The sequence below is a fragment of the Falco cherrug genome, chromosome 12 (genome assembly GCF_023634085.1).
Source record: "Falco cherrug isolate bFalChe1 chromosome 12, bFalChe1.pri, whole genome shotgun sequence".
Lineage (NCBI taxonomy): Eukaryota > Metazoa > Chordata > Aves > Falconiformes > Falconidae > Falco > Falco cherrug.
In genome coordinates, this window is record NC_073708.1 from 16,069,906 (window position 1) to 16,096,607 (window position 26,702).

The following is a 26,702-nucleotide window of genomic DNA, read 5'->3' on the forward strand; positions in this document are numbered from 1 at the left end:
GAAACCCCCAGCCTGCATATGTGTAACTTTCTTTACGTACACACAGGTGTATCTGTTTATTTAAGATACATTTACACATGCACACTCCTACAGTTTGCCTGGGTAAAATTGTGTTGGCATTAATTGTGCTAGCTCTCTCGTGAGACTGTGTCTGGTGACGCGTATAAGAAAAAACATCTTGCCAGTTAAGAATTTGTCATAATGCTGGAAAGCTTTATTCCTGAAAATTAGAAGTGTTGGCCCATGGGCACACCCGGTACGCATGAGTGTGCATATTTTCAAAGCTTTCTTTTCAAGTAATTTTTAAATTCTGTTCATTTTAGGGAAATCTTTGGTTGTGTTGCTGGAGAGTTTACTAGTGATGTTTTCGTAGTTTGCTGAACAAACAGCATTTAACCAGATCTGACTTTGTAGTCAAGTGTCCGGAATAAGCTTGGAAATAAGAAAAGTAGTAAAATGCTGGCTTTTAAAACAGCTGTTAAAACTATGGTGTATGTAGGTGAAGGGGTAACGGAACACACATACCATATGACTTGAGGTATTGCATGTATGTGTTCATGAGGTACATCACAGGGAACTTTTATGTTATTACATATCTATTGCAGGAATGATGCAAGAACTATCACCATATCTCTTGCCACTCAGTGCTTTCATTATGTTCTGATAAGTACATGGAATGCCTCCTTTTTTGCTACTACTGGCAGCAAACTACAGATCATTAGGAAAACCCTAATAGTGACAACTGTGGGTAGAGCTACCAGAGAAACTGTGCAGTGTGCTCCATAAACTGAACTGTATTTTCCCCATCCCATGTGAAATGATAGGCTTTACATAAGCTCTCTCTGTTTACTTTCAAAGATCCCATGCTTTACAGAGGAAAAATGGGTCACAGGCACAGCCTGAACATAGAAAACAAATATATCCTACCATCATCCAATTGTGATGTAAAAAATCTAATTAGGAGAGATTAGTTTAATCTGTTAGAGCTGTCTGTGTACATGCAGGCAGCCAAAACGGATCCATTTTCTTAAAATTACTTAGAATCTCAGAGTTAAAATGTTTGTTTGCTGAATAAAATTGTTAGATATTGCCTCAGACACAATCATAGCGCTTAAACATATAGTCTGCAGCTGATCAGCAGCAGCAGTAGTTTCTCTGCTTTGCACTGCCATTAATCAGAGCGGACTTCCCTCTATGACTTTGTAAAGCCCCTTGTCAAGATGGCAGCAGTGTGAGTCTTAGCTGAGATACGAACATACGTCCACAGAAATTAGATTAAAGCCACTTGTAAAAGAGGAGGTTGCCACATCTTCCTTCATGCAGGAAGCCAGGTTAAAATCAGTGGTTTAGGTGGTGAATCTGTGTGGAGGCTTGAAGGTCCTGACACGGCACTGGGAAGAAGGCAGTGTGCTGAGTGCAGTGCTCTGCTGTCAGAGCTGCAGTGTGGTGTGGTGTAATCCTGTCGACTGCTAAATGCAGTGAAATGAAGTTTTGTGGAGGATCCTCAAAGGTCCCCTCAAAGCCCTGCGAAGAAGGATGTGACAGTGTTTGCATGTTTCTTTTTTTATTGTTTTAAATAACGGAGGGTGGATTGGTGCTCAACTTCTGCTTAGAAAAACAGTCACAGCGAGGCAGTGAGGGAGGATTTAACGATACTTATACAGAGCCATTGCCTAGTGTGAGCACTGGTGGGAGGTTTTGCTGTACTGCTGTGTCTTTCAACCCTTACAGATGAAAATCTGTAAACAATGCAGTGTTCACCCAGTGCTTTTTTGCTTCTGGATCTGATCATGCTACTTGAGGGTAATTTACATTGGAGATGTGAAATAAGCTATTTAATAATAATATGTAGCTTGATTTAGTGAATATTAGTTGAAGTAGGGCAGAGCTTGTTGAAAGCCTTTCTGAAAGCATCTCTGGAAGTCTGAGACTGCACACACATAAGGTCATGTTGTATTTAGCTTAGTACGTTTCTATGTGAGCTTGCAGCTTGATGACATTTTAGAAATTCTAGAAAATATAAAATCAAAGATCAGATGAGAAGAGTGATATTTTTTCCTCTCCTGCAGTTTTGTGAAAGTTACTTCTGTGTCTTGCTGTCTCTATTCTTAAGAGAATGACAGTCCATGAAGAAACGTACTAAACTAGCTATATTTCTGCACATGCAGATGTTACAAGAACAAACTTCCCAGGCCTTTCACAAGGGAAGTATAGTAACAGCAAGGATGTTAATTTTGTCAGAAAAATTTTTGAAAATGAATGGGGTGAAAAAAATAGTCTTCTCCAGTTACTGCAGTTCTGATTTGTCTAGAAAGCCTAGAAGGAATTACCAGTCTCTAAAATGTTGTCTCCAATAGAAAAAAAAACCCTAAAACAAAACCCACTTGTGCCATGTTCATGAAACAATTGGAGCTTAGAGGAAGTATTGAAAATCTTATGAACTAAGTTTTGAAGTAGTGGGAAAGACTTCTGTCATATCAGCAGGCATACAATTGAAAGAATGCTAATAAACTTAATGAGGGTGACGCTTGTTTGTCATGATATCATTAAAGAATTTGAGAATGAATGAACATGTTGCAGTGTTCTTAACCTGATGGTAGTGAGGAAGGCTGTGATATGTCAGTACCCTGGGAGCTTAGGCTCCTCAGGAAAAGCAGGAACATACTACAAGTAATGACTAAATTCAGAAAACAATGGCTTAAAGAAATACTCAGTTGAGAGAAATTCTTGATAACTTTTGATAGTAAAGTGTAATTGATACAGTGTAAGCAGGGTAAGAGGACCCTTTGCAAACTGCTGTTGATAATCTGGAGGCCAGGAATGTTCTACTGAACGTCCAGGATAAAGTCAGGGAAGAGCTATTGTTTATTGTTGGCAGCCAGTCAAAATATGAAACTTTACGTGATGTTAATTTGCTTGCTTCATTTCTAGACGTTACTGTTACCTCTTATAAAGTGAAATACAGAAATATCTGATTCACGGCATGAGTGTCTTCAGCCTCCTGCACTATCAGCTGAGAAATAAATGGTTAACTTGGTTACTAACCCAGACACCTTTTTGTGATTCCAGCTGTAACACTAGAATATGTGCTGTCTAGCAAGAAGGTCTAGGTGATAAAAGCTGTCACCATATTTCCTTGCTGAAATGCAAAAGCCAGAAAAAGGAAAGGCCTTTTTTTTTATTACTTAATTGTTTAAAGATATTTTTAACTCTTGGTTTTTTCTTCTGGTTATGTCCTGGATGTTGTAAGATAGGATTGAACTGTGAAAAATTAGGATTTTTAAATGTAAAAATTAATTTATTTCTATTGATCTAAAATCAGTATTTAAGTTTATTATACTGTGTATCAAAACTAGCAGTAATGACTGGTGTAACCAATTATTTATTTCACTTTCTTGTCTTCTGTCAACAAATATATGAGTTTTCTTTCTGAATGCAGAGAGCAAGTCATCCATGTTGTAGTGTGAACTGCTGAGGGAAAAAAAAGAGAAAAAAGTAAAAAAATAAGTGGTTTTTTTTTATTTTCTTGAGTTGGGGCTTTGTAAGTGTCTTCCTAAACTTCAATAGTATGCTGGTTTTATAACCAAGTTAATTTTGTTGGCCCTTACAGTCAGCACCCTGGAAAGAAAATCAGTTCCTGCAAAAGGAAAATCAACAAAACACAGATTTTCATATGCCGTGGATATGTCACATCCCTTGAGCATGTTGTCTTCAAGGCAGCAAGCATTTGCCGTTCTAAATAGTAACAGTCATAATTTGCATTAGCGTCTTAATGAAAAACTGAATCAACAGTTCATAAGTGTGGGGGACTTCTTCTGGTTTTAGGAGGGGGTTAATATCTATGTTAATAAACTTTGGTTTTTTGGAAACTGAGCTTCTTCTAGTGCCTGTGCTGTTTCTAATTGCAGCTGTCTCAAGCCACCACTGATTTTGTGAGCAGGGTGCTGCCTTTAAAGAATGTAGATCCCCACCATGATTAATCACCCTCGAAGCTCTGGTACTTCCTGAGCCCAAGTGGAGTTCTCAACACGTTATTGCTAGGTACTGTTTTTATCATGATCCTACTCAATTATTTTATTATAGTGTTTTGCTCTACTTAAATTAGTAGAGCTTGAGTCTTAAGCACACAATTCTGTGTTGTCTGTCTGAGTAATGCCCAGATAGGAAGGGATATTTCAGGACTGAAAATTAATTATTATTTATTCATTCTGTGCTGCTAGAGAATCTGAGTCTTGTCTCTAGTGCCTTCTGATTACATTAAGTTCTTTTTTTTCTACGCTTTTGTCTCATGTTCACCTGCCTAATTCAGATTTCTAAGCAGTATAAGGTTAATGCACTTCAACACATCTGTGAAGCTGTTCTATTTAGGAAAGCAAGGTTCTTTCCCTTTAGCACCTAGTGCAGGTGTTATAAACAAAGCAGTCTGGGGATATATAAATGCATTCTTGTTCATCCTAAAATTAGAGGCAATTCTAAGGTGTGTCTGATGAGTAAAATAGAACCTTTTTTATATGTTGATTGCTCATCATGTACTAATGCCATAACTAATGCCATATGGCATTAACAGCTTGGTTTAGGCCAAAAGGAAAAGTACTTTTAAATTCTGACTCATTTAGCAGAGTCTTAACCTTGGTAATCAGTCTAGTAGTTGCTTTCTTAAAGACAAATTCCTTTCACACTTTGTGCATATTAATTAAGTTGACTGAGTTTCTCCTCTTTATAAGGAATGTCTCTCCCCATTACTATCAACAAATGTAACTAGCAAGGTTTAATGTAAAAAACCTTGAAAGTTAAATTGCAAGCACAATCGGGATAACCTTACTGCCCTGTTTTTCTCTCAAAGTTGTTTGTTTTGGCTTCTTTACTACTTATATTTTTAGTCTCAGAATAATAGCTGGATTTTCCAGAGCAAATTCTAACAGCCATTTTATCTGGCAATCCTATTCCCATTTATGGTCTTGCACTACAAATTTTCTCAATAATAGTAGTGAAAGTTACAGGATGGTGCAGGTATGTCATACATAGTGAGAGATTTAGGAACATGAGCTAAGACTCTCTATACTGTTAGGGAATCTCTCATTAAGATACTCTTAATGATGGGTTGCTCAGTAGAGAGCCAGGAAGAAGAGGAGAAGCCAGGCCATTGGTAGACTACAGATTTTATGGCCTTGACATGAAGGCTTGAATTTCCTTTCACAGCTGTTGCAGAAAGATTGCAGTGTCCATCTGGGGTTTGGAGGAAGGTGAGAGGAGCTGGAACAAAACTGGCTTTCCCTCATTTGTTCAGCTGCAGGATTCATTCTTCAGAACAGCAGCAGGAGAGCCCTGGGTCATGCAAGAGTGTCAGAAAGCCACCTGACTGCCTGTACGTGGCAACTCTGAAGAGAGCACTGCTGTAAGCTCCTGAGAAGCAGCAGGCACGCCACACTAATGGCAGCTGCAAGTTGGTGACTGATGGGAGCTGCCTGCAACCAAATATAGGGCAGCTTCCCATGTGAGAATGTTCTTACGTGTCATCACCCTATTTACATGCAGAACCTGCTGCCACTAGCAAAACTACAGAAGTATTGTCTTTTCTTGATGATGCTCAGCCAATTTTATTGCTACTCTCTAAACCCTTCCAACAGCTAATTGCTCAGAAGTGCCCTGGATTGGGTAAATGTCTGAACAAGCACTGGATGTGTTTCTTTTCATTTACTTAGTGAAGGAGAAAAAAATTTGAATGTTAGTGTCTAAATTTAGCCTTTTCTGTCTCCTGAATACACTCAGCAATCAAATAATTGATCTAGATTGGTTTTGTAGTGTAAGCTCTAAGAAAAAGAAATGTCTGTGTGCTGACACTTAAGCTTGCAAAATTGGCCTCTGTTACTACATGGTTGTCTGCCTTTGTGCACAAATAGTGTGGCAAACTCTGCAAGGACAGCATTTAGCCAATTTGATACAGAATTTCATATTCCTCTCTATTCAATTCTTTAGTCTCAATGTCAAGACTTCAATAATGTTCCCTCTCATAATGGATTGAAACAGTCTTCACATCCCATCAGTGTGAAGCTAAGTGTCCTAAATCAAAACTGGTCCTGTTCTGCATGTCATGATGCATGTTTAGGATCCCAGTATTGTCTATACTATTAAGACTGTTTTTCAACTTACAGTGTTAGGCAGTTACCAAAGCTGTGGGTTAATTTTGTTCCCTTTAGCTTTTATCCACTCAAAGTGGGAGGCTGTCACACCCCAAAAGTGTATCTCTTCAAACCATCAAGTGTTAATGGATTTACTCTTTACAGCATTAGTAGCTTTTTATAGCTAGTCTCACTTCTTGTGGTGCTTTGCAACTTAGGCAGTTAGAGTTGATGGAGTGACCTTGAAAACTGCATCAAACCATTGACCTACAAAATATAGAAAATGCTCCAGGTTTTGGCATCATTGGTTTTGCATGGATGATCTTTCTGCAGAACTGTTGTTTTGTTATTTCACCCCCAATAAGTAGCACAGCCAATTCTAGCCAAGTTTGTCCTTAAGTGTCCTGCTCTAATCTCTTCCATGCCCAGTATGTCAGAAGAGAGCTGCTCATTCTTTAGGATCCCTTTCCAGCACGGTTGGTTAGGGCTGGTGACAGCCTTTCCCCAGGGCTGGCCACCTCCTCCCTGGTTGAGGTCTGAATTCCTTTTCAGTTCATAAAATGTGGACCTGAGATGATTTTCTGAAACAGTCAACTATTGTGGATTTTTGTCTAATGATTGTAACTAATACTTTGTTGACACATTAGGCCAAAGTACTGGGATGTGTTTTCCAAACTTTGTCCTTTAAAATCAGACAAAATCTCCTCCATTTATTAGATTTTCCAGAAACAAATTTCTAGAAGAATAGTGGCAAGAGAAACTCGACAAATAATCTAATCCATGGGCAGTTTTGCCTGTGTGAGTCTTGACAGAGGTTTCAGTAGTCTCCAGCAATGGAGGCCCCACAGCCCTCCAATGCAATCAGTTCTACTACTTCACCATTCTTATAATTAGAAAATGCTTTCCAATATCTAACTTCCATTTCCTTTTCCACAACTTTCCCAGTTACTGCTGCTCATGAAGAAACCACTCTTCAGTCATTTAAATCCCATAAGGCATCTATAAAGTAGGAAGTTGATATAGGTAGCAAATTCAAATTGTTTGGTTTTTAATAGGTCCCTTTATCTGGTATTTAGATTTATATGTCAAATTATCTTTTTCCTTTTGAAGGCAAAAATTCTAGGTGATAAAAATGAGGCATGAATCTAGAAAACAGAGCATATAGTGGTTTAAATTCTGTTGTATCACTACTAAAATACAGTGGGAGTTGCTGAATTAAACAGCGCAAAAATGAGATCCTGTATTTTTTAATAAAATGGCAACAAAATGTATTTGCCTTTAGAAAATCCATTCCAGGCTGTGTTAATCAATATACATTTCTAGTGTCTGAATGGAAAACATAATTCTGTCTTTATCATAATAACTAATGTACAGTTGTAAATCCATCTTTTTCTTGGAAGAAATATTTTGAAAGCACAGATTTAATCTGATAAGTGATGCAACAGTTAACTGCTTTCATTACTTGCAAGTCCAAGTTAATAGCTGGATTCAATGTTAATGACTATTTTTTCATTTGAAAGAGGCGCTTTTCCTTTCTATTGCTTTTTGGCACTGATAAATGTGTCACAGGAAATGGCCTCCAAACAAAGGAAAACCACAATTTTTCATGTATGATAGCGTATTAAGTGCAAAATTAAATGGTGCAGACAATTAAAGGAACCAATCTCTATGATAACATAATCTTAAAATAAGAACAGAAAGCTGTTATTTTGCTTTGAGGTCTGTTTCAGCTGTCAGCTGAGAAATGGCAATGCATCCTTTGCACAGGTTAACCAGAAGTGTTGATGCAGAAGAATGAGCTTCTTCAGGCAAGTCAGACTTCTACTCTGGAAGAACTGGATCCTCCGGAAAAGACAAAAGGTAAAGTGGTAGTCTTTGGATTTCAGCTTTGGACTGTACGCTCATGGGATGAAGTGACTGTGATTTTTATGTGCTTATAAATGTATCAAATTCCCCAAAGAATCAAATGTGGTCTTTGTATGGGCCTATTCAGATCTTGTCTGGTGCTGTTTGCAAAGCTGCTCTTTACAGACCAAACACAGAATACCTGTATTGGGGTTTTCTTTAACAGGTAGTATGGTGTACCAGGAGAAGAGTTGAGTAGTAATATTTTTGTATTTTCACATTAAAAGATCTAATTTAGAAAGCATTATGGGCACCATTCAGCTCAGAGAGGTTTGATTCCTAATTTTAGATTTGTTCCTCACAACCAGCTGCTTTTAGATGTAAATCCAGTTAAGGCCCTAAAATTCACACAGATTTTATCTTTTTTAATATGGCTGAATGACATAAGTAAAGTGAAAATCAGGTAAGTATTTTAAATCCTTTCAAATCCTCTTAGATGTTACAATATTTTGTCTTAGAGCAAATTTATCTATTACTTTCCACCTTATTTCATCATTGTTCTATTTTCTTTTTTTCTTGTTTTTTTTTCTTTTTTTTTCTTTAGTCCAAATTCTTAGAGTGAAACAAAACCTCAGCCTAGGGTCTTGGTCATCTGATGTACTACAATTACTGCTGTCCAGCAAAGGAAGTCCCTTTGAGGTCCTATACAGATAGACTATCTGTTTCAAACTAAAAATAATTTAAAACTACATTAGGGCATCTGTGAGGCTGTAACAGTCATGCAAACAATTTTGCCATAATAACAGAGATCAATAGGGTCAAACTGAACCATGGGATGAGCTGAAATGCTGATCTATGCTGACCTGATTTTAATCATTAAGAATGACTCGCATGCTGAAATTTCCAGGATCAAAGGTTTATCTGATTTTCTTCATAGACAAATTGAATGTGCTTTATTTCATAGCTTCTCAGCAGACTTTCTCCCACAGTCTATGTTGCCCTCAAGAGCTGATGCATATAACATTGCCAGCTCATAATTTAATACAGCATAAAAGTCACCAGTCAATACTTGAGCTAAATTACACCAAATATAAGGACCCTTTTTTGAAGCTGGACTTAGTTGCTGCTTATCAAGGAGCTGTAGTAGTTTGGTTCTCAAGTCAGGAAAAAAAGCACCAAACAAACAGAAAATCCACGTCTTTCTGATCTTCAGATGTGCATACTGAGAGAATTGGAACCTGCAGGGTTTTAATTTTTAGCAAATGGATCTTTATCTAATTCTTCAGAATTTTCAGTACATGAAATACTGTTTTGTTTGGGTAAATCTGCTCAGATATGTGACCCAAAGTGCCTGCTTGGGTTTCAGGAATTATTTTTTCTTGTTTTTTTCCTATATAATTTTAAAAAATGCTAATTTGGTATTTCCTGGTGTTGCCAGAGATCCCTGTCTGTGATGATCATTCCTAGCTTATAAACACAGTGATTTAATCCACAACAGAGAAATATTTTCTCCGCTCTGAAAAGTAAAACATTTTACAACAGAGTCAGTAAAAATAATTTCCTTTTCCAAGTATATAAAACTACCTGGTTATTTGTCCTCACAGAGAAACAAGCTAGCCAAAACAGAAATCCATGTCAAAAGTAGCAATGAAATGCGTTTTGTGAAAATCAGCCTGGTTTTTGTTAACCATCGTGCAGTACCATAAATGGAGGAATAGCCCATCTTCTACTCAAGTTCATCCTTTAGCCTAAGGTAATTCACAAGAGGAAGGACTTAATTACAGAGTTAACAGTTGATGCACAGTCAATTTATGCTTGTCATATTTATATGGTCTTATCACTGTGCTTGATCCATTACAGCTCCAACTGAGTGTTACATTTCTCTGTGCATGTTGCTGGGATTTCTGGTTGTCTATCTTGTGGTTCTGGAGGCTTGTGGGTGGCTCTCTGATCCTTCTAGTGAGTCCTGAGACACCCATGTGTCCTCAGGAAAAGGATCACAGGAAAGAATCATAGGGCTAACTGCACTTGGTCTGTCCTTGTCACACAACACATTGTGTACCAGCTTGAAAGAAAGCTTCCCTTGCACTTCAGTCTTCAATCCCTTCCAAACCAGTTAGCTCAGACAGAAAAGAATTACTGAATTCAAGTCGAGAGGATTTTGTATTTCCTGGAAATGAAGTAAGAATTGACATCTGAGCAATAACCCAGATAAATTCTGCAGCAAAGACAACAATCAAGGAGTTTCCCAGTTCTTACCCCTCCGAGTTTATGGGCATGCAGTGCTTGTCCCAAATGTCTTATCAAATGGATGGTGATGGGTGTTAAACAGACCTTGCGGACCCCTGCTGAGAAGGGTCTGTAACACTATTCTGAGCTGTGCAAAACAGCTGTCAAGCAAAAGAGCTGTACAGTGGCAGGTTTCCTTTTCTAATAATTATGTCATCTGCCCTTTGCTGCTGGTAAGATTTGTCTGGATTTAAAAATATTCAGGCATGCACAACTTCCAAGGTGGTCAGGTATTTTTGGTTTTGTTGTTCTATTTTAAAAAAAGGAAAAGCCTGAAGAGAGAAAGTGTGAAATAGGAAATGGTTGCCTGGTGTAAATCTTTCTACCCTTTTGCTGTAAGCATAATCTGCGCTTAATTAAAGCTATTAGAGAAAGTTATATTGGAAAAAACAGGGCAGGTCCAAAAACCTGTTTTTAATTATCCTGTGGAGTATCTTTTGCCCTGCACGGCTCAGTTTGGAAAGAAAAAAAAAGCATTCACATGTGACCCATCTTGTCTCTGGCTCTGCTGCTGTATGCATTATTGTTACATATTTGATGCCTGGTCACGGAGGCAGGAGCAAAGGAAAGGAGGCACAGAGGGCTTTCCTGTGCATGTGCTACAAAAACTGGGTTCTGGAGAGAGTTTGTCCTGGCTCTTGCAGGGAGAAGAAAAAAAGTGCCACGTGGCTGAACACAAAAATCCCATAGCTGGTCCTCAGAGCTCAAAGCCTGTGCCACAGGATCAAAGGGTTGTAGTTTCAAACCTCTGCCAAAACACACAGAGGCAGTAAAACAAACTGAAACACAGGAGTGGAGGAAACAGACTGAAAACCAGGCAGGATGTTGCTCTGTGGTAAAGCAGTGCCCTTGATTTTCTGTCATAACTGGGAGCTGGTGACTGTTCTAAGCATGTTGAAAGATTTGGGCAATAAAGTGGCCTTTGAAAGGGTCTTCTATGTTATTGAGTAAGGTGTTTGATCTTAATGTATGCATATCTACCTGTATTAGAAAATTAGTAATGTTCAAATGAATGATGACAAGAAGAAGCAAAATTAATGATCAAAGAATGTAAGCTTATGCTAAAGTCTTTTATCTTTGGATAAGCACAGTGCACAGGCAGCCTACTAATGAGCTAAGCATTGAAAAAGTGTGGGTAGAAAAAAAAAAAAACAACCCGCACACTTTTTCTCTCTTGCGTCTAATCCTTTTTTCCCGTATTGTTATAGAGTCATGCACTTTGTGTAAAAACTATTTAGTCTTATATCTGGTTTTCTGGCAGTTTAGTACTATCTGATGCCTCTTTTTACCTCAGTCAGGATGCTTAGAAGTTTCTTCAGAAGAAGTGAAGCCACTGACTTAATGGTGATGCTTCATGGGGCTCTGATGAAATCCTTGCTATTTCTGAGTGTCCTTTCCAAATGGTGAAACAGGCGAGGGATAACCACGGCCACGTTGCACCGGACATTGCTGCTGTGAGAAGGGTCCTTATCCCTCTAAGCACTTAGTGACTCTGTACATGACTAATCTGTAAAATTTATTTTTAATTAATTTTTTTTTTCCTTCCAGCTTCGTTTTCTGGTGGAGCTTGTATGGCCTCTGTCATTATTTCTTGCTCTTGTCTGGCTGAGGAAAGCTAATCCACTGTATCGCCAACATGAATGTAAGAACATTAAAGATGTTTTAATGCTCTGACTTGTGCTAGGTAACATAGGTAACAGCTAAAAGTTCTCAGAGACACTGGGACCTGTTTGCTGAGTATTATTCTCCAGTGGCAAAAGAACAGACTTTGCCTCAAGTAGTTTAGTTATTTATAGCCATATATTGTAAGAATTACCAGTGAGGAGAAAAAAAATATCTCTGGTTTTCCTGTGAGATGCTTTGTGGGTGGACTTACATGGGATCTCAAGATTCTATCAGGTTGTAGATTTCTGTAATTCTGTTACTGAGAAAGTACTGCCTCACTACCTCTTAATAAAAGCTCAGAATTTATTTCAGTTGAAAATAACCATATTGCTTATATTGTTTTGGGGTTTTTTTTGCTTAGTGAATGAGAAACCTGTATGATATCCATCACATTCCTTCTGTCGTGAGCCAGCCCATCATGCTATTTAGATTCATGCAGGCTGTGTTAGAAAAGTCACCTGATCGTTTACATTTTGTGCTTCTGTACTCTAGGTCACTTCCCAAACAAGGCAATGCCATCTGCAGGAACACTGCCTTGGTTACATGGCATCTTCTGTAACATGAACAACCCCTGTTTCCGCAGCCCAACCCATGGAGAGGGTCCAGGTGTTGTGTCCAACTACAACAATTCCATGTAAGCAGAGCTATACGTGTGAGACTGGGTTGCATTGTTAGGCAACTGCTGATAGCCTGCTCTTGGCACCTGTTAAGCATTCATGGGCATGAACTGTGCAAGAAGAAAGGATGGAGTATCCTTAGCCTGCTTAGAAAGGTCCCTCGGGTATACTGGGGGATGTTTTAAAGAATTGTTTTGTGGTGTGGATGAAAAGGGAAATGTAAGCATTTAAGAAGACACTAGGGTGCAAATAATTGATTCCAACAATGGTCACCAAAGTTGAAACAGAGCTCATGATGGTAGGTTTGGGCCTTTTTGAGAAAGAGTTCAGTTGTACTAGTCTCTAAGGAACGTGTATTTACTTAATAAAATCCATCCTTTCTATTTCCTGCTGCTTAGTAAATGTCTCAGGACAAATCATTTTGATAAGAGTTTGAAACCCCTAAGCTTTCTTTTCTCATCACTTAAGTTGTCCCTTAAAATGAAAGCACTGATGAAGTAGCAGCAAGGAAAATCTGCCCTGCCACTTCTTATGTAGTACCTGTTTTGACTATATACCTGTGAGACTTTAATCAGCATTGTAACCTTCAGATACTAAGCTTATTAACAAAATAGGAAGATAGGAGGTTTCCAGACTGTTAGTGGGAAAAAAAACACCTGTGGGAGTGCTTTAATGCATTGATTGTTATAGCTGAGTCATGAAAGACTGCGTAGTGGTCAAAGACCCTTAAAATAAAAACTTGTTAAAATAGCTATAAAAAATGCACCAAATCTGTCATTCCAAATAGTCCACTTTGGAGCATCCAATGGTTTAAATTCATAAGCTAACAATGTCCAGGCCATTAAAGCTCTAGTCAAGTGAAAGTCCATAGCTTGGAGTTAACTTACAATTTGACCTTTTGTTCCTAGTGAACAGGATTCAAAATAGTCAGCTGGACCTTTTTGTCAGGTACAGTCAATCACACTGTGAAGCTAGAGGGTTCTGTTTTCTTTATGTTCGGGCTTTTCTAGGTTGCTTATTTCAGAGCAAACCGTCCCTTTGTGAGTCAGAGTAAACTCAGTGCACTACAGAGGAAGCAAATACATTGTGTTTTCTGAAAGAATTTAGTCCTTCCTGTTTGCTCTTTCCTGTAAGCTAAAAAAAGTCATGAAGACTGAGATATACCATTACATGCATGGACAAACATACTTAAAGAAATGTAATGGTCTCCCCTACTGCTAATAAGAAATTTTTGTACTTGTTTATAAACAGGACCTGATTGCATCTTTGCTTGAACTGCATGTTCTAATGCAGAACCAGTAGGTCAACAGCTGCCTGTGACAAGTTTGTCACTCATGCTTTCCTGCCTCTCCTAGAAGAAATGTTTTGAAGGGACCTAAACGCCACCCTTATATTGGAGGGGACTGAGCTGGGAGAGGGAGGAGAATTCTGTGTCTGAATCCATGTCACTTACCTGGCTGAGCAGGGCTGCATGTGCCCAGACTGTCCCATCCAACTGCTGGAGCTGAGCCTGGGCCAGAACCAAAGCAAATAACCGTTACAGCTGTGAGATGAATGCTGTCTGGGGAAGGTACTATCTCCCCAGCAAGATCAGCATGGCTAATGAAGGAAGTGTGTCAACCTTCTACAACACCAGTAGCCCTCTTAAACCGTCTGTGGACTTGCAAATCTAACTGGAGCCCACATCACCTGAAATTACTCTGTTGTCACCACAGAACTGAGCTTTGAGTTTCAAGACTGAAGACAGAGTAGTTTATTTTTTCCTTATCGCTGTCACAAAGAAAGTCAGCTTCACTTTTTTTTTTTTTTTTTTAATGTCAAAGGGTCTCAAGTCATTAGTCTTAAATTATTGGTCATTCACCATTTCTTCTTTCAGCCTTGCAAGGGTATATAAAGATGCTCAGGAGCTCTTACTGGAAGCCCCTGCGATCCGTGACCTTGGAAGAATCTGGGAAGAACTTGTCATTATGACTCAGTTTATGGAAACAATAAGAACTAATCCTGAAAGGATTGCAGGTAATTGCTTTGTCTATATCCTTTAGATTATTGAATTTTTCCTTCTGAGAGCTGACTAGTAGTTACCGTGCAGACTGACAACATTATAATGTATTTCACATGTAGCTGTTACTCTGCTTACCATTAGGGCGAGTTAAAAATCATCCAGTGTTGTAACTAACACCTTTTGTTTGAGAGAAAGGAGAGAGGTCATCAGCTCCATTCTGTAACCATCTTCCTTAAATAACAAATAACAGTAGAAAAAACCAAACCACACAACTATGAGTATATTGCCACCCAAAATAAAACATGTGGTTGGAGATTTCATTAATTATGATTACCATACAGGCAGAAGCAGTAAGAAAGAATCACTGGGAGATGCAGAGGAATGGAAAGCTAGGAATACACCTGAATATATACTAGGAGCATGACCTAGAAAAGAGCTCAGAGATACTTGTATTTCAAGTGTTAGCTGAAACAGGTTTGGAACTGCAAGAAGGAAGCACCTTCTTCTTGTTTTGATGTGTTTAGAGAAAGAAGGTACGTTATGCTGCTTCTAGACAGGATCGCAAATTATATGACTCCATTAATTTTTACTGAAAACAACCTGCCAAACTCAAAACACAGTCCTGGGGGAAAATAGGAAATGGACTAACAACAATTTTTTAATTTAATATTTGGTCTTTAAGTATAGAATTTGAAAAGGTACTCCTAAAACGAAAGAGGCTCAGAAAATGGACTGGCTTTGAGAATTGATGTGTCCCATTCTCAAGTCCTTTGCCATAGGAATAATATTCTTATTAAAAATCAAATAGTCACTCTCCATGTGTTTTTAGTAAGATGTATATAAACCCTCTGATACATGTGCTCCACTATCTTATCAGAAGTTTCTAACTAGAAGTAAAAAAGGGACTATCTCATTGTAAATAGCTGTGAGACAATCAAAATGCCCCAGAATGCAAAGAAGAACTTGAAATATAATCTGAGCTGTGGTTTGTATACAACTATAGAAACCAAACCCGCCTATTTAGAGCTGAGGAAAAGCACAACATGCCATGGATTTGCAACGTATTTCTAAGGGACCACACCCCACGGTTTAGGAAGTTGCTTTTGCATCCCTTATCAACTTTACTCAGCAGCTGGAAAATAGAGCACATTCCTCTCTACCCCTGTGAAATATAATATTAATTCTCTTTCAGAGTCTGTGGGTTTTTTTAATGTGTTTTACTTTAAACAAAAAATAATGTTTGGAATCATCTGTTTCATAAAACAAAGTAACAAAGTCAGTTCTGGAGCTAAACTAACAAAATATGAATTGGCACGTTTTTCCATACAGGAAAAGGTACTGCAGAATTGACTAAGTTCTTTGAGCATGTGGCTTACTAGTGTCGCCTGTAGGTAACAATCTTAACAGAATATTGTTATAGCTGCAAAGTTGAGTGATGAAAAGTTAACAAATGTCAGAATTAAGATTGCTCTTTCTCCTGATTCCTTAAAAATGGCTCTCCTTCTTGAGTCCTTCCTTTTCCCATTGCCTCCTTGCACTGACACATTTGACGAGATGTGTTCCTGTACTGTGGGTTTTTTTTTTCCTCCACGATGCCTGAGCGCCAGGAAGAGCATCAGAGGGAATGAGGGACAGGCCCCTACTATTGTTTTCAGTGTTTACAGCTTGAATAAATACATGGAGGAGCCCCTGCAGCCCTAGGACAGCATATGCTTATTGCAGATGGAATTGTGGAAGTTAGTTGTCAAGCTCTGATAAGGCTCTGCTTAACTCATAGAATGGAGACACTCAGGAGCAAATTTATGCATGTTTATGTGTAGATGTCTAAAGCTACATTCCCCTTGTCAGCATGATACATGCTGCTTCTATCAGCTTCAACTGCCTGTCTTGAAAAGTGGAAGAACTAGTGCTTTTCAAGCATTCTTTACTGAAGTCTGTTGATGCTCTGTGATCTACTTTATTAAAGGCTGTAGTATTCAATGGACGTTAGTAACATTCACTTTCCAAGCTTTTACTTGGACCATAATGAGGCAGAATTCACACTGACACTGTTAGACTTTAAGAGCAGCAGTATTTTGGATATTGTTATAGATGGAATTATGGAAACTTGGAGGCCTTTCACATGTGTTTAATTTAACAGTGGGTAGTCTCATTGGTTTGCCTGAAGATTTGCCAGTTTTTCATTTAATAGTTAGTAATCTGGTCTAATATGACTATTAATTGCAAACAATTTATGCTTCTCCAAGGATAGTGAGGTTTTTTCACGAAAGATTTTCAAGGGGCCATTTTTGCAATCCTATAGCGTAAGATTAACTAGCTAAGATCAATCAGCAGGAAGTGATAAATTAATGTAAATGTAAGGGGTTGACTAATTTTATTTACGCAGGGCTCAGAAGAAAGGACGCTAAGAACAGTAGCACACTTGAATCTGAACATTTAAAGTGAGACATTACCTTAGAAAAAAGGCAGCCTTTCAAATATAGTCAGGGATGCTTTTAGTACTTCCGTTGATGAAGTTCTAGTCTGAAACATCTTTGAGAAATCAGATATGCAGAGTCAGAACACTCAGCATATTCTGATGATCATTCCCCAACAAAGGATTAAAATTATTTTGAATTTCAAAAATAGCTTTGGACGCCTAAGCTTTATTAGTCGCTACTAAGTATGTGAGCCAAAGAACATACTTTTTGCAGGTTTAAGCCAGGGTATAGGCTGTTCTTTAACTACATTTTGGGGGGATCTCACTGATCTCTACACTCCTTTCTTCATCCAGGAAGAGGAATACGAATTCTAGACATTTTGAAAGATGGGGAGACCCTCACTTCCTTCTTGCTGGAAGATGCCGGCATCCCTGATTTTGTTGTTTTCCAGCTTATTAATGCTCAAGTGCGCCCTGAACAGGTGGGTAGAGTATAACATCTTCTCCCCATTATGAATCAAGAGGAAGAGGGTTTTGGTTTGTTTTTTAAAAAATAATATAGATATTTGGTTCGATGCTGTTGTTGCTCCCAAATAAGAAACACCAAGAAACGATATTGCCAAGCAATGCATCCATCCCCATGATTAAATACTTGGCTCAAAAGTGTAAGGCAGCTGTGCATCCTTTTGTGACAGCAGTCCTGATGAATAGCAGCAGAGAACTATTTGCAGTTCTCTGCCTCAATGTCAGCAGAGTAATATGGTGGCTTTATGGCTTTGTCTCACTTGAATAGGTGGGAGTGGAGAAACAGACCCACTTTCTTAGATTCTGATTGAATAATAGATCTGCTCAGAAAACTCAGTGAAAACTGCAGGTCAGGTCCCTCCTGGAGCAGCTAAGCAGGAGACTGTGTGTGACCAAGTCAGGCTGTCTCTGCCTCTGCGTGTACTGGTGGCTGGGAGCTCTGTGAGGAATGCTATATTAATGAATGAATACTGCTGAATCAGAACTCTGGAACAATTTCTACACTGTGTTAGTGTGTGGGTGGAAGCAAGTGAATAATTAAGGCTGAAAGGCACAATTCCTCTTTTTCACTGTCACATAAAATACAAATGCTGGAACTGTGTGTGGCCAGAAAGAGGGATAGCATTAATGAACTTGTGTGCAGTTCCTTCTGTGCACCACAGGTTCCAGCTGGTGTAACTAGTAGCCAGATTACTTATCAGCTGTTTTCTTGATTGGTACCAGGGGAAGCTCTCCCCTATCTTCATTTTGTCATGAAGCAATACAAGACCATACCAAAGCCAGTGTCAGCTGATACATCCTACATTTTTTCCACACATCCATATTAGCTGAGATGGTGAAAATTTGCTTCCTTGCTGATTGTGACAAGAAGAATGTATTACAAGAAGAATGTATTATCCTGCTGGGCTTCTCTTTACCCCTTCATCCCTAACATCTCCTTCATGAGAGGTCTGCTGTGCCAAGAGAACTGTGTGCTGCTGTGTTATCCTCTGTTATCCTCTGTTAGCCCCCCAGTGTTTTTTTTCATTCATCTAGTGTTAAAAACTGTCTGCCAGTGTATGCAGGACTGAAGTTTTCAATACTATCACTGAAAGTATGATTGAGACCTGCTAGGGAGGAAGCTAGAGGAGACCTGATGTTGAGTACCACTTCTGCTGTCCTCCATAAAGTTTTCTTGTTAGCAGTGATCACAGAGATACAAGATCATCTCACAAGGGCTAATTTACAGCTATCGGGAAAGAAAGTCCTGTGAATACATCCTCCAAGAGCAACTAATGCAGAAAAACTAATCTCATAATTTTCGAAAGAGCACAAAAGAATTATTTTCTGCAGGAATTGAACACTTGATCTCCTATGGGAGGTAAATCACTCAATCCCTATGGACCCTGTTGATAAGCAAGTTACTGGCACTGGACTTAAAGTTGGTTGAGGTAGAATTTGCAGAGCCATAACTAGAACCTAGATACGTGGTCATCCTAAGCCCCAGCTATGATAATTCATCTCTAGTTCTTCATGCTGCTCTACCCTCTGTTTGCTTGCGTATCACTGTAAACCCTCTGCCCTGGCTCTGATGGCACAGAGCTGATCAACCTGAAAGCAACTTGTTTACAAGAACCTGACTGTTGCCAACAGCTGGCTGCAGATCTAGGTCTGAGCGGCCTGTGAGTGCAGGAAACAACACACAGAACTGAAAGCTAAACCTGATCAAACAGCCAACTAGCTGAAAAAATAATTTGGACTTCATATTGCCATCTTAGACCAAACAGTGACACATGGATTAGAGAAAAAAAAAAAAAAAAGTATTGAAGTTTTCCTCTGAGGGCCTGCTTTTTTGAGTCATTCTAAGATAAGGATAAGAGATGTTAAAACACAATAAGAAGTTCAGGAAAGATTGGCAACAGCCCACCCTACCGGAAAAATTGGAAGGGCGGAGGTTTGATGTTTTTCTAATCCCATCTCTTCATGAACATTCTTGAAATGCACTTACAGTTTGTAAATAGCATCTCTTTTTTTTTTTTTTTTTTCTTCTGTGTTTAATCTTTCTCAGTGATGTTAGTGTCACAGTTTCCTCCTTTCACAAGTCAAAACAAGGTTCCCAGGCTGCCTCCCTGTGCAGCTCAGTTTCATTGCAGTTCACACTGGATGATAAGGTCTGTACCAGACCAGGCATATATGGTTAAAAAATGCTGTTCTTTACACACACACATATCCAGGATATAAGTGACTGAGAAAATAAGCAAATTCTTTCACTCATGTAAAGTCAGTTAAATCCAATTCAAATGTTCCAATTTGGTTTTGGTTTTAGAGCTTTTTTGCAAGCCACGCTGTATCCATCGGTTGCATTTCATCTTCTGCATTCTGCCTCTCTCCACACTGTCTGGCTCGTGTTAACAATGCCTTTACAGGGCTACAGCTGTAGTGATGATAGTGACAGTACCTCTCGGATATTTTACTAGAAATTCACATCCCTTTTTTGCATCATAATTCCAATGCACAATCTGTAATTCCAATGTTGTTGGTTTTTTGTCAGCTGCAGCTCCATAAGCTGAAATTCAGGGCAGTCATTGTAGACAAAATATAATATTGTACTAGACCTTTCTTCCCCTGCCTTTCCTATTCTGGCTGCTGACTTTCCACAGCCACACTTGCAGTGTTATTGGTGACTTCTGATATCTGAAGCACTTAATGGATAGAAGCAACTGAATGAAATTATTTCTCATTCCTCTGGGTTTTCAAGTATTTCTCTTTATAGGCACGACCAAACAAGTCTCAGCTGCTAACTGTAGGAGATTTGCAGATATAAAATTTTGGTAATGTTCAGAATCTCTTAGATGAGGTTGTTACTTTACTTAGGAAATGAATGTGCAACTACATCTGACCTGGTTATAGATGTGGTGTGTTTGTTTTGATCCAAATACTTTAGACTGAAATGCTCAACAGATTGTTTTTCTGAAGAAAATTATATTCTGTGCTGATTCTGAAGATTTCTTTTTCTATGCAGCTTATTACATTCATTTAGCCTAAGGATGGCTTGTCAGTGTATAGTTCTTGTTTGTTTGAAAGTCTGAGTCACAATTACAGTAGGCATTTGTAGTCATCAGTGTTGTGAGCTTGTTTCCTTACAATTTGTACTGTGAAAGGAGATGTACAAAGGATGGGAACGTTAGCTTATGAGGAATTTCCAGTGCTACTTTTTATTATATTGCCATGTATTCTGTCCATTATAAAGCAACTAGGACTGAACTGTAAACTTCTAAGGGTATTCCATTACAACAATGTAAATCCCAGATAAATCTACTGATTTCTGTGGAGTTATTCTGTATTTACATTGGTTTAACTATAAACTAATCTGTTCCCAGTAGCTGGACACTAAAGATAATTGGTTTTTTCTGTTCCATGTTTTTATTAGAAGTGGTAATCAGTAGATGGGTGTGGTTTGATGTAATGGCTTTGTAAATCCTGGCTGTATGCCTGGGCACAGTGACAATGAATAATGGCTGTGAGGAAGCATTGGTGTGGAATAGTCATAACTGCAATAAAATACTGAGGGAAATCAAGCTTGAGAATCAGTGGAACTGGCCTTTTTCTCTTAGAACAACTGACAGCAAAAATATAACTAACCTAAACAGGAAAGGTAGAATGATGTGGCACAATCAGTTGACCCTGGGGAAATACTTTCAAGCAAGTTGTAGCTACCTCTTCTTAGCCAGAAGGATAGGTGGCATGGCAGCAAGTGTGCTTAGGTGACAGAGAAAGAGAAGAAGACTCACAAGAACTTTTTCAATGAAAGGGAGAATCACTAATGAGAAGAGGAAAAATGTAAGAGAAGACAAAGTGATCTAGCATAATATCAAGTGAAGGTGGTTCAAGAGTTGATGCTTTAGCTGGCCACATCCTTCTGCCATTCATGAAAATATTAGCAGGGGCTGATATCAAGGTGTCCACTTCTGATACACTGCTCAGGAACAATTCAAGATTTAAAGGTTCCACAACAGTAAACAATTTTATTTTGGTTGCAGTTTGCCTATGGTGTCCCTAGCTTGACTTTGAAGGACATTGCTTGCAGTCAGATGCTCCTGGACCGCTTTATTATCTTCAGCAGCCGAAAAGCACTCCCTTCTGTGCACAAGGCCATGTGCGCCTTGTCTCAGGAAAGCCTACAGAGAGTAGAAGATGCCTTATATGCAAATGTTGATTTCTTTAAGCTATTTCAGCTGGTAAGTATAAACACAATAATCTTGCCTTATGTTGTAATTTTTTTGGCTGATATTTCATTGCCCTTCAAGAATTTTCTTTGTAATACATCACCAGTGTTCTAAGTAGTCTTTGTTTATTTACCCCTGAAAATGTAAGGTAATGAATGTGTGATCATTAACCTACCATCAGCAGGACACTAGACAGTTCTGAGTATGCTTTAGGATGAAACAGATGAAATTCACAGCACAACAGAACTAAAAAAATCAAATGTAATTTTAAAATCAGTGTGTGTGTGTAAATATTATGTGGTCTTTCTAGTCTGTGTAGCAAAACAGTGTGTAGCAAGACCTACAGGGACCTTACTGAGGATTCTGAGAATATCCTACACAATCCATCCTGTCTTTGCTCCATCCAGCAGGACAGAATTTTACACTGAAGTCAAAGCCATGATGAAGCTTGAGTTGGGATAGGCATGTGAGCCTTTTTTTAAAAAAAAAACCACCCAAACCAAACAAGTTGTACTGGCTTTCTATAGAAGAATTTCCTTACTTCTGTTCATTTTCATTCCCCTTCCTTGTGCTGTTCCTGTTTTTGCTGTGACCTTCTTGCCATAAATTAACCACAGCTGCAACATAGGTTCAGTATGGATATATTATGCAATTTATAAATATATTTATATGTTCTTATTTATATTTTATTATAAGTTTTAAAGTAATATTTTTTTAATATATATAAGGTGGCATACTGGTGGGGATTTTTGCATTTGTTCTCTGTTCTTTTCCTAATATTTTTCTAATACTCCATTTGTACTCTGCACACCGAGCTGGTGCTTTCAGAGAACTATTCATAAAGACTCCAAGGCCTCTTTCCTCATGACAGCAAACTTAGAGCACATCACTGTGTATAGGCCTTTTGTGTTTGTTTTCCCCATGATCATGATTTTGCATTTTTCAACAAATAATTTAATTTGCTGTTTTTCATGTTGTAAAAATGTCATGAGACCATCACATTGTCAGTTTGCTGCGTACAGCAGGCAGGATATATGAGCAGCTGCTAAAGTTACATAGAAAGTATTGATTGGACTTTTCTGCCACAGCAGTGTAATATGATGATTGATTTAACATGGATTTTGTTCAGCTTTGAGTTGCTCAGATCTGGGAACAGAGGATGCCAGAAGCTTTAATTGACACACCAGCCAAATTACTGTTTGATTATTGTAGCATTGACAATCATTCATTGTGCCCCTGCAATTTTGCCACTCCTGATAAGAATCTGTGGTCAGTTGTTTGAAAGCTACTATTTTCCATACCTAAAAATACACTCAGATATTTTCATATAACTGATGCTTGCTGGAAATAGCAGAGAATTAATGCTACAGTACTCCTAAGATAAGGGTTTCAGCATTAAAGACTTCATGTGAACATGCACACTGCACTGCCCAGCTTCAAAATTAAGCTGCTAACATACTATGATTTTGCTGCCATATGAAATAAAATGGAAAGATGAAATTTCATGAAGCAGTTGTCTGTGTTCATACAAAAACAGGCTCACATGGGACATAGGAGCATAAGCCTGAAACCAAAATGTGGAGTTGTGAAAGACTGGGTATTCAGATGCAGGCTTACGATCTAGTCTGTTACTACAAGGTCTCTCTGCCAGGAATATACCTGAGTATTGGAATGGAAGTCCCTTGTTGGAAGGGTATCCATAGCCTGATTCCCAGTGGGTTTCAATGTGCACCCAGCTGTGGAGAAGAGGGATAATCTTTTCATGATGCCTAGCACAAGATCTCAAGTTGGTAGAAGCTTTCCCACACTCCTATCATTATAGTTCCTAAATAATAATTTTTCTGGTTTTTTCCCAAGGCAGAAGCTCCCCTTTTAAATCAAAATCTGTCTCAGTTACTCCTGTTAAACTAAAAGGTAGACTGTGCATAAACACTCCTTGCCACGGTTATTTTGACAATGAACTTCAGCACTTGGAAATTAACGTTTCTTGTTGAATTTGTAATAAACATATTCAGGCATGTATGTACATGAATATACGCTCAAGTCCTTCATGTGCTCATGTATACCCTCTAGGGGTTTTTGCCAGAAATTAAGGTAACTCACTTTTTTGATAGCAAAGCAGAGGCAGAAAAGTAAGACCCTTCCTTTACTGTCTGGCTGGTTCAGCTGCAGCAAGAAAAATGAGCCTCTTTCTGAAGCACTGCTGTTCTTGAACTTGCCTGTTTAAGTTGGGTTTGAAGTTCTTTAAACCTTCTAAATAAAGGAAAATAAAATTCTTTAATAGCTTATTGCAATTTTGGGTCAAGTAAGCATTTCTTCACTAAGCCCAGACATGTTTACTGAAACAGCGGCTTTGATCACTATCACCACGTGCACTTGATATGTAATCAAACTGAGTGTTAATCTATACTTGGATACATATGCAGAATGAATCTTCATTTGACTTTTAAAAATTCTACATTAGTTTTAAACTCTGTATTAGAAATACTTGTCTGTTCAAGACCCAGGTTATTTTCTGCACTCTTGTACTGTCAGTCTTTCTGTACTTCATGGTCTTCAGGCTACAGTTGTATAGTATAACCAATCACATACCAGAGTTTGTTGTTGTAGAGCTGCTTGTTTGAGTAGGGCATAATTTTAGGATGGGCAGCTGACTGTGAATTCTAGAAATGGGCCTTCTGTTGTTAGAAAGAAACTCTTCAATGGTTGTGCTCTTCCATTTTTTTCATGACACCATATTTACTTCCACTGAATATGAAAATAGTTGGAGAAATATTTTGGGGAAAGCTTTAATCTTCATCTCGGCTTAGTCCCAATAAACATTCCCAACTGTATGCTCTGGTATTTAGGTTCGATGAGAGTGTAGTTAGCCTATAATGTCTGCTGATCCTGTCTTACATGTGCTTCTAAAGAACGTAAGCTAGCTGAGTACAAATTCACTCATTTAAGATATTTCTATTAAGACCTGATTCTACTGAATGCCTCCTGAAAGAAATAACATTTAGGAGCAAACATGTAGTTTTGCCCCTACTTATCTTTTGTTTTCTTCTAGCTACAAGAAGGAGGTTCTTTTCTTAATTTCAGCTTTATCCAAGCTTTTTCTCTGGTTAACTTCCAATTGTTTACAAGACCTGTTGCTCACAGTTTCAAAAAGGCCAGGTTAAGGCAAGTGCTCTAAGAATTCTGTATAATCTTTGCAGAGGCTGGTTCCCCTTAGGGGACAAAGGAAAAGTGTATTTTGAAGCATTCTGTGTGTATTCTTCCTGCCTCAACTGCAAGTGACAGATCAGAACATGCTAACATAAGCTTTCCATGAAACATCTTGCTTTGTGATTCCCTGCTGGGTACCTACACAGTGCAGCTGTCATCTGCTTTCTTAACCACCTACCGACTGGAAGGAATGGCAGGGAATCAGCAGGTTGTATAGCTACACAGTTTTGGGGAAGTCTTTTTAGGGGCTTAGCTCATAAATACCACAGTCTAGCTACCTAAAAGCCCAGCTTTATGGGTTTTTTGTAATACCAGAAGAAATGGGTGCCTGAGAAGAAAGCCTCAAGTGACAAAGAAGGGCGCAGTGATGCAAGCAAAGTGGTTTCTTAAGAAGCCAGTGATAACTAAAGTGTTAATTTCTGCTGGAAAGGCTGTTTGGCCGGTCTGCGGGAGCCTGAAGAAATAATGGTTTCTGTCCAATCTGGTAGATAGCAAGGACCAGGCTGTCTCCAAAACCAGGAAATCTCTCCGTAGCAATACTGTGAAGTACTACCAGTTATTTACCTCCATGGCAAATGGAGGCTTCTGTATCACAAACTTTACGAAATTCAGAAGTTACCAAAAGCCTGGATATCTTGCTGGAATTATAGCCTCTGTGAGAATCAGCTCCTCAGAAATCCCAGTTGCTGCATTCTTTCTCCATTTTTGCACCTTCACGATGGCCTGAGATAAACAGAACAAATCTCAGGCTATATTTTCAGTGGCCTGTAACTGTTTCAGCCTCGTATTAGTAGGAACACTTACACAGGTTGCTGTGTGAGTCTGCACATGGGTACTGGATTTGTGGCCCCACAAGACAGGCTTGCAAGACACTGTTTTAAGTAACTCAAAGTATTTGAGCTAAAGAGATGCCATTTGGATTTTCTTCTCTCACTGTAGTAGCTGTTGTCATGTAGAAACCACATAAAACTCTTCTGTATTTCTGGTGTATTCACAGCTTCCCACTGTGTTGGACAGGAATGCGCCAGGTGCTGACCTGAAGGCCTGGGGGAGGGTGCTGTCTAATGTCTCCCGAGCAGTGCAAAAGGTAAGTGGTCTAATAATAGATGACATCGCTTTTCTGTGTAGCACATAGTCGTCCTTTTCCTTAGTCCTTTTCATGTTCCAGTTACCTGCTTTATCAGAAAGGAAATAGACTTGTTTGGGAAGAGCTGATTCCTTAGAAATTAGTTCTTCTCTCATTACAAAATAAATGCAGACATAAGTATTGGCAATTAGGAAGCATTTTCTTCTCTTCAGAAAAGACAGAGAACAAGAACTGAAAATGATGCCTGTGACCAGGAGTGAGGAGATAAAAGGATGAGGTTCTGATTGCTTCCATACTTCACCAGTCTGGGCAGAGCTGAGACTTCACCAGATACTTCATCCTTTGAGGGCTGTGATTAACAAAGTCTTGTCTTACTGCAGCTAGCCAGGAGGTCAAGCGTTCAGAACCTTTTGACAGTTCTGCAACCTTTTATACAAGATGGAAGGCCAGAATCCTTAGGCCACTTGGTGAGCTCCCTGTCTGATCTTTTCTGTGGCTACCCAGAAGGAGGTGGATCCAGAGTGCTTTCCTTCAACTGGTATGAAGATAATAACTACAAAGCTTTCCTGGGGATTGACTCAACAAGGAAGAAATCCAGTTATCTTTATGATAATACAACCAGTAAGTTTGTCCACCAAACCATTGCAGACCCCATAGACAGGTGCAACTTTTATTAGAATAGCACTGTTGCTTTTATAAAATAACATTTTTAAGCAGTT

The 26,702-nt window shown here is 38.8% G+C and overlaps 1 protein-coding gene across 5 annotated transcripts in view; it reads left to right on the forward strand.

Moving 5' to 3' along the window:
* The window catches only part of ABCA4 (ATP binding cassette subfamily A member 4), an 84,609-nt gene that overhangs the window by 2,140 nt on the left and 55,767 nt on the right, over positions 1–26,702 (forward strand). For 4 of the 5 annotated variants that reach the window (XR_008734763.1, XM_027814424.2, XM_027814425.2 and 1 more), the window contains exons 2-9: positions 7,887–7,979; positions 11,802–11,895; positions 12,411–12,552; positions 14,412–14,551; positions 17,311–17,438; positions 21,501–21,698; positions 25,894–25,983; positions 26,364–26,604. Coding sequence is in view for 4 of the 5 variants with exons in the window: in XM_027814424.2 (XP_027670225.2) it covers positions 7,914–7,979; positions 11,802–11,895; positions 12,411–12,552; positions 14,412–14,551; positions 17,311–17,438; positions 21,501–21,698; positions 25,894–25,983; positions 26,364–26,604 (1,099 nt within the window). In the remaining variant the exon portion in view is untranslated. Of the gene's footprint in view, positions 1–3,908; positions 4,042–7,886; positions 7,980–11,801; positions 11,896–12,410; positions 12,553–14,411; positions 14,552–17,310; positions 17,439–21,500; positions 21,699–25,893; positions 25,984–26,363; positions 26,605–26,702 lie in introns of all 5 variants that reach the window. The other variant, XM_027814423.2, reaches the window with a different exon arrangement.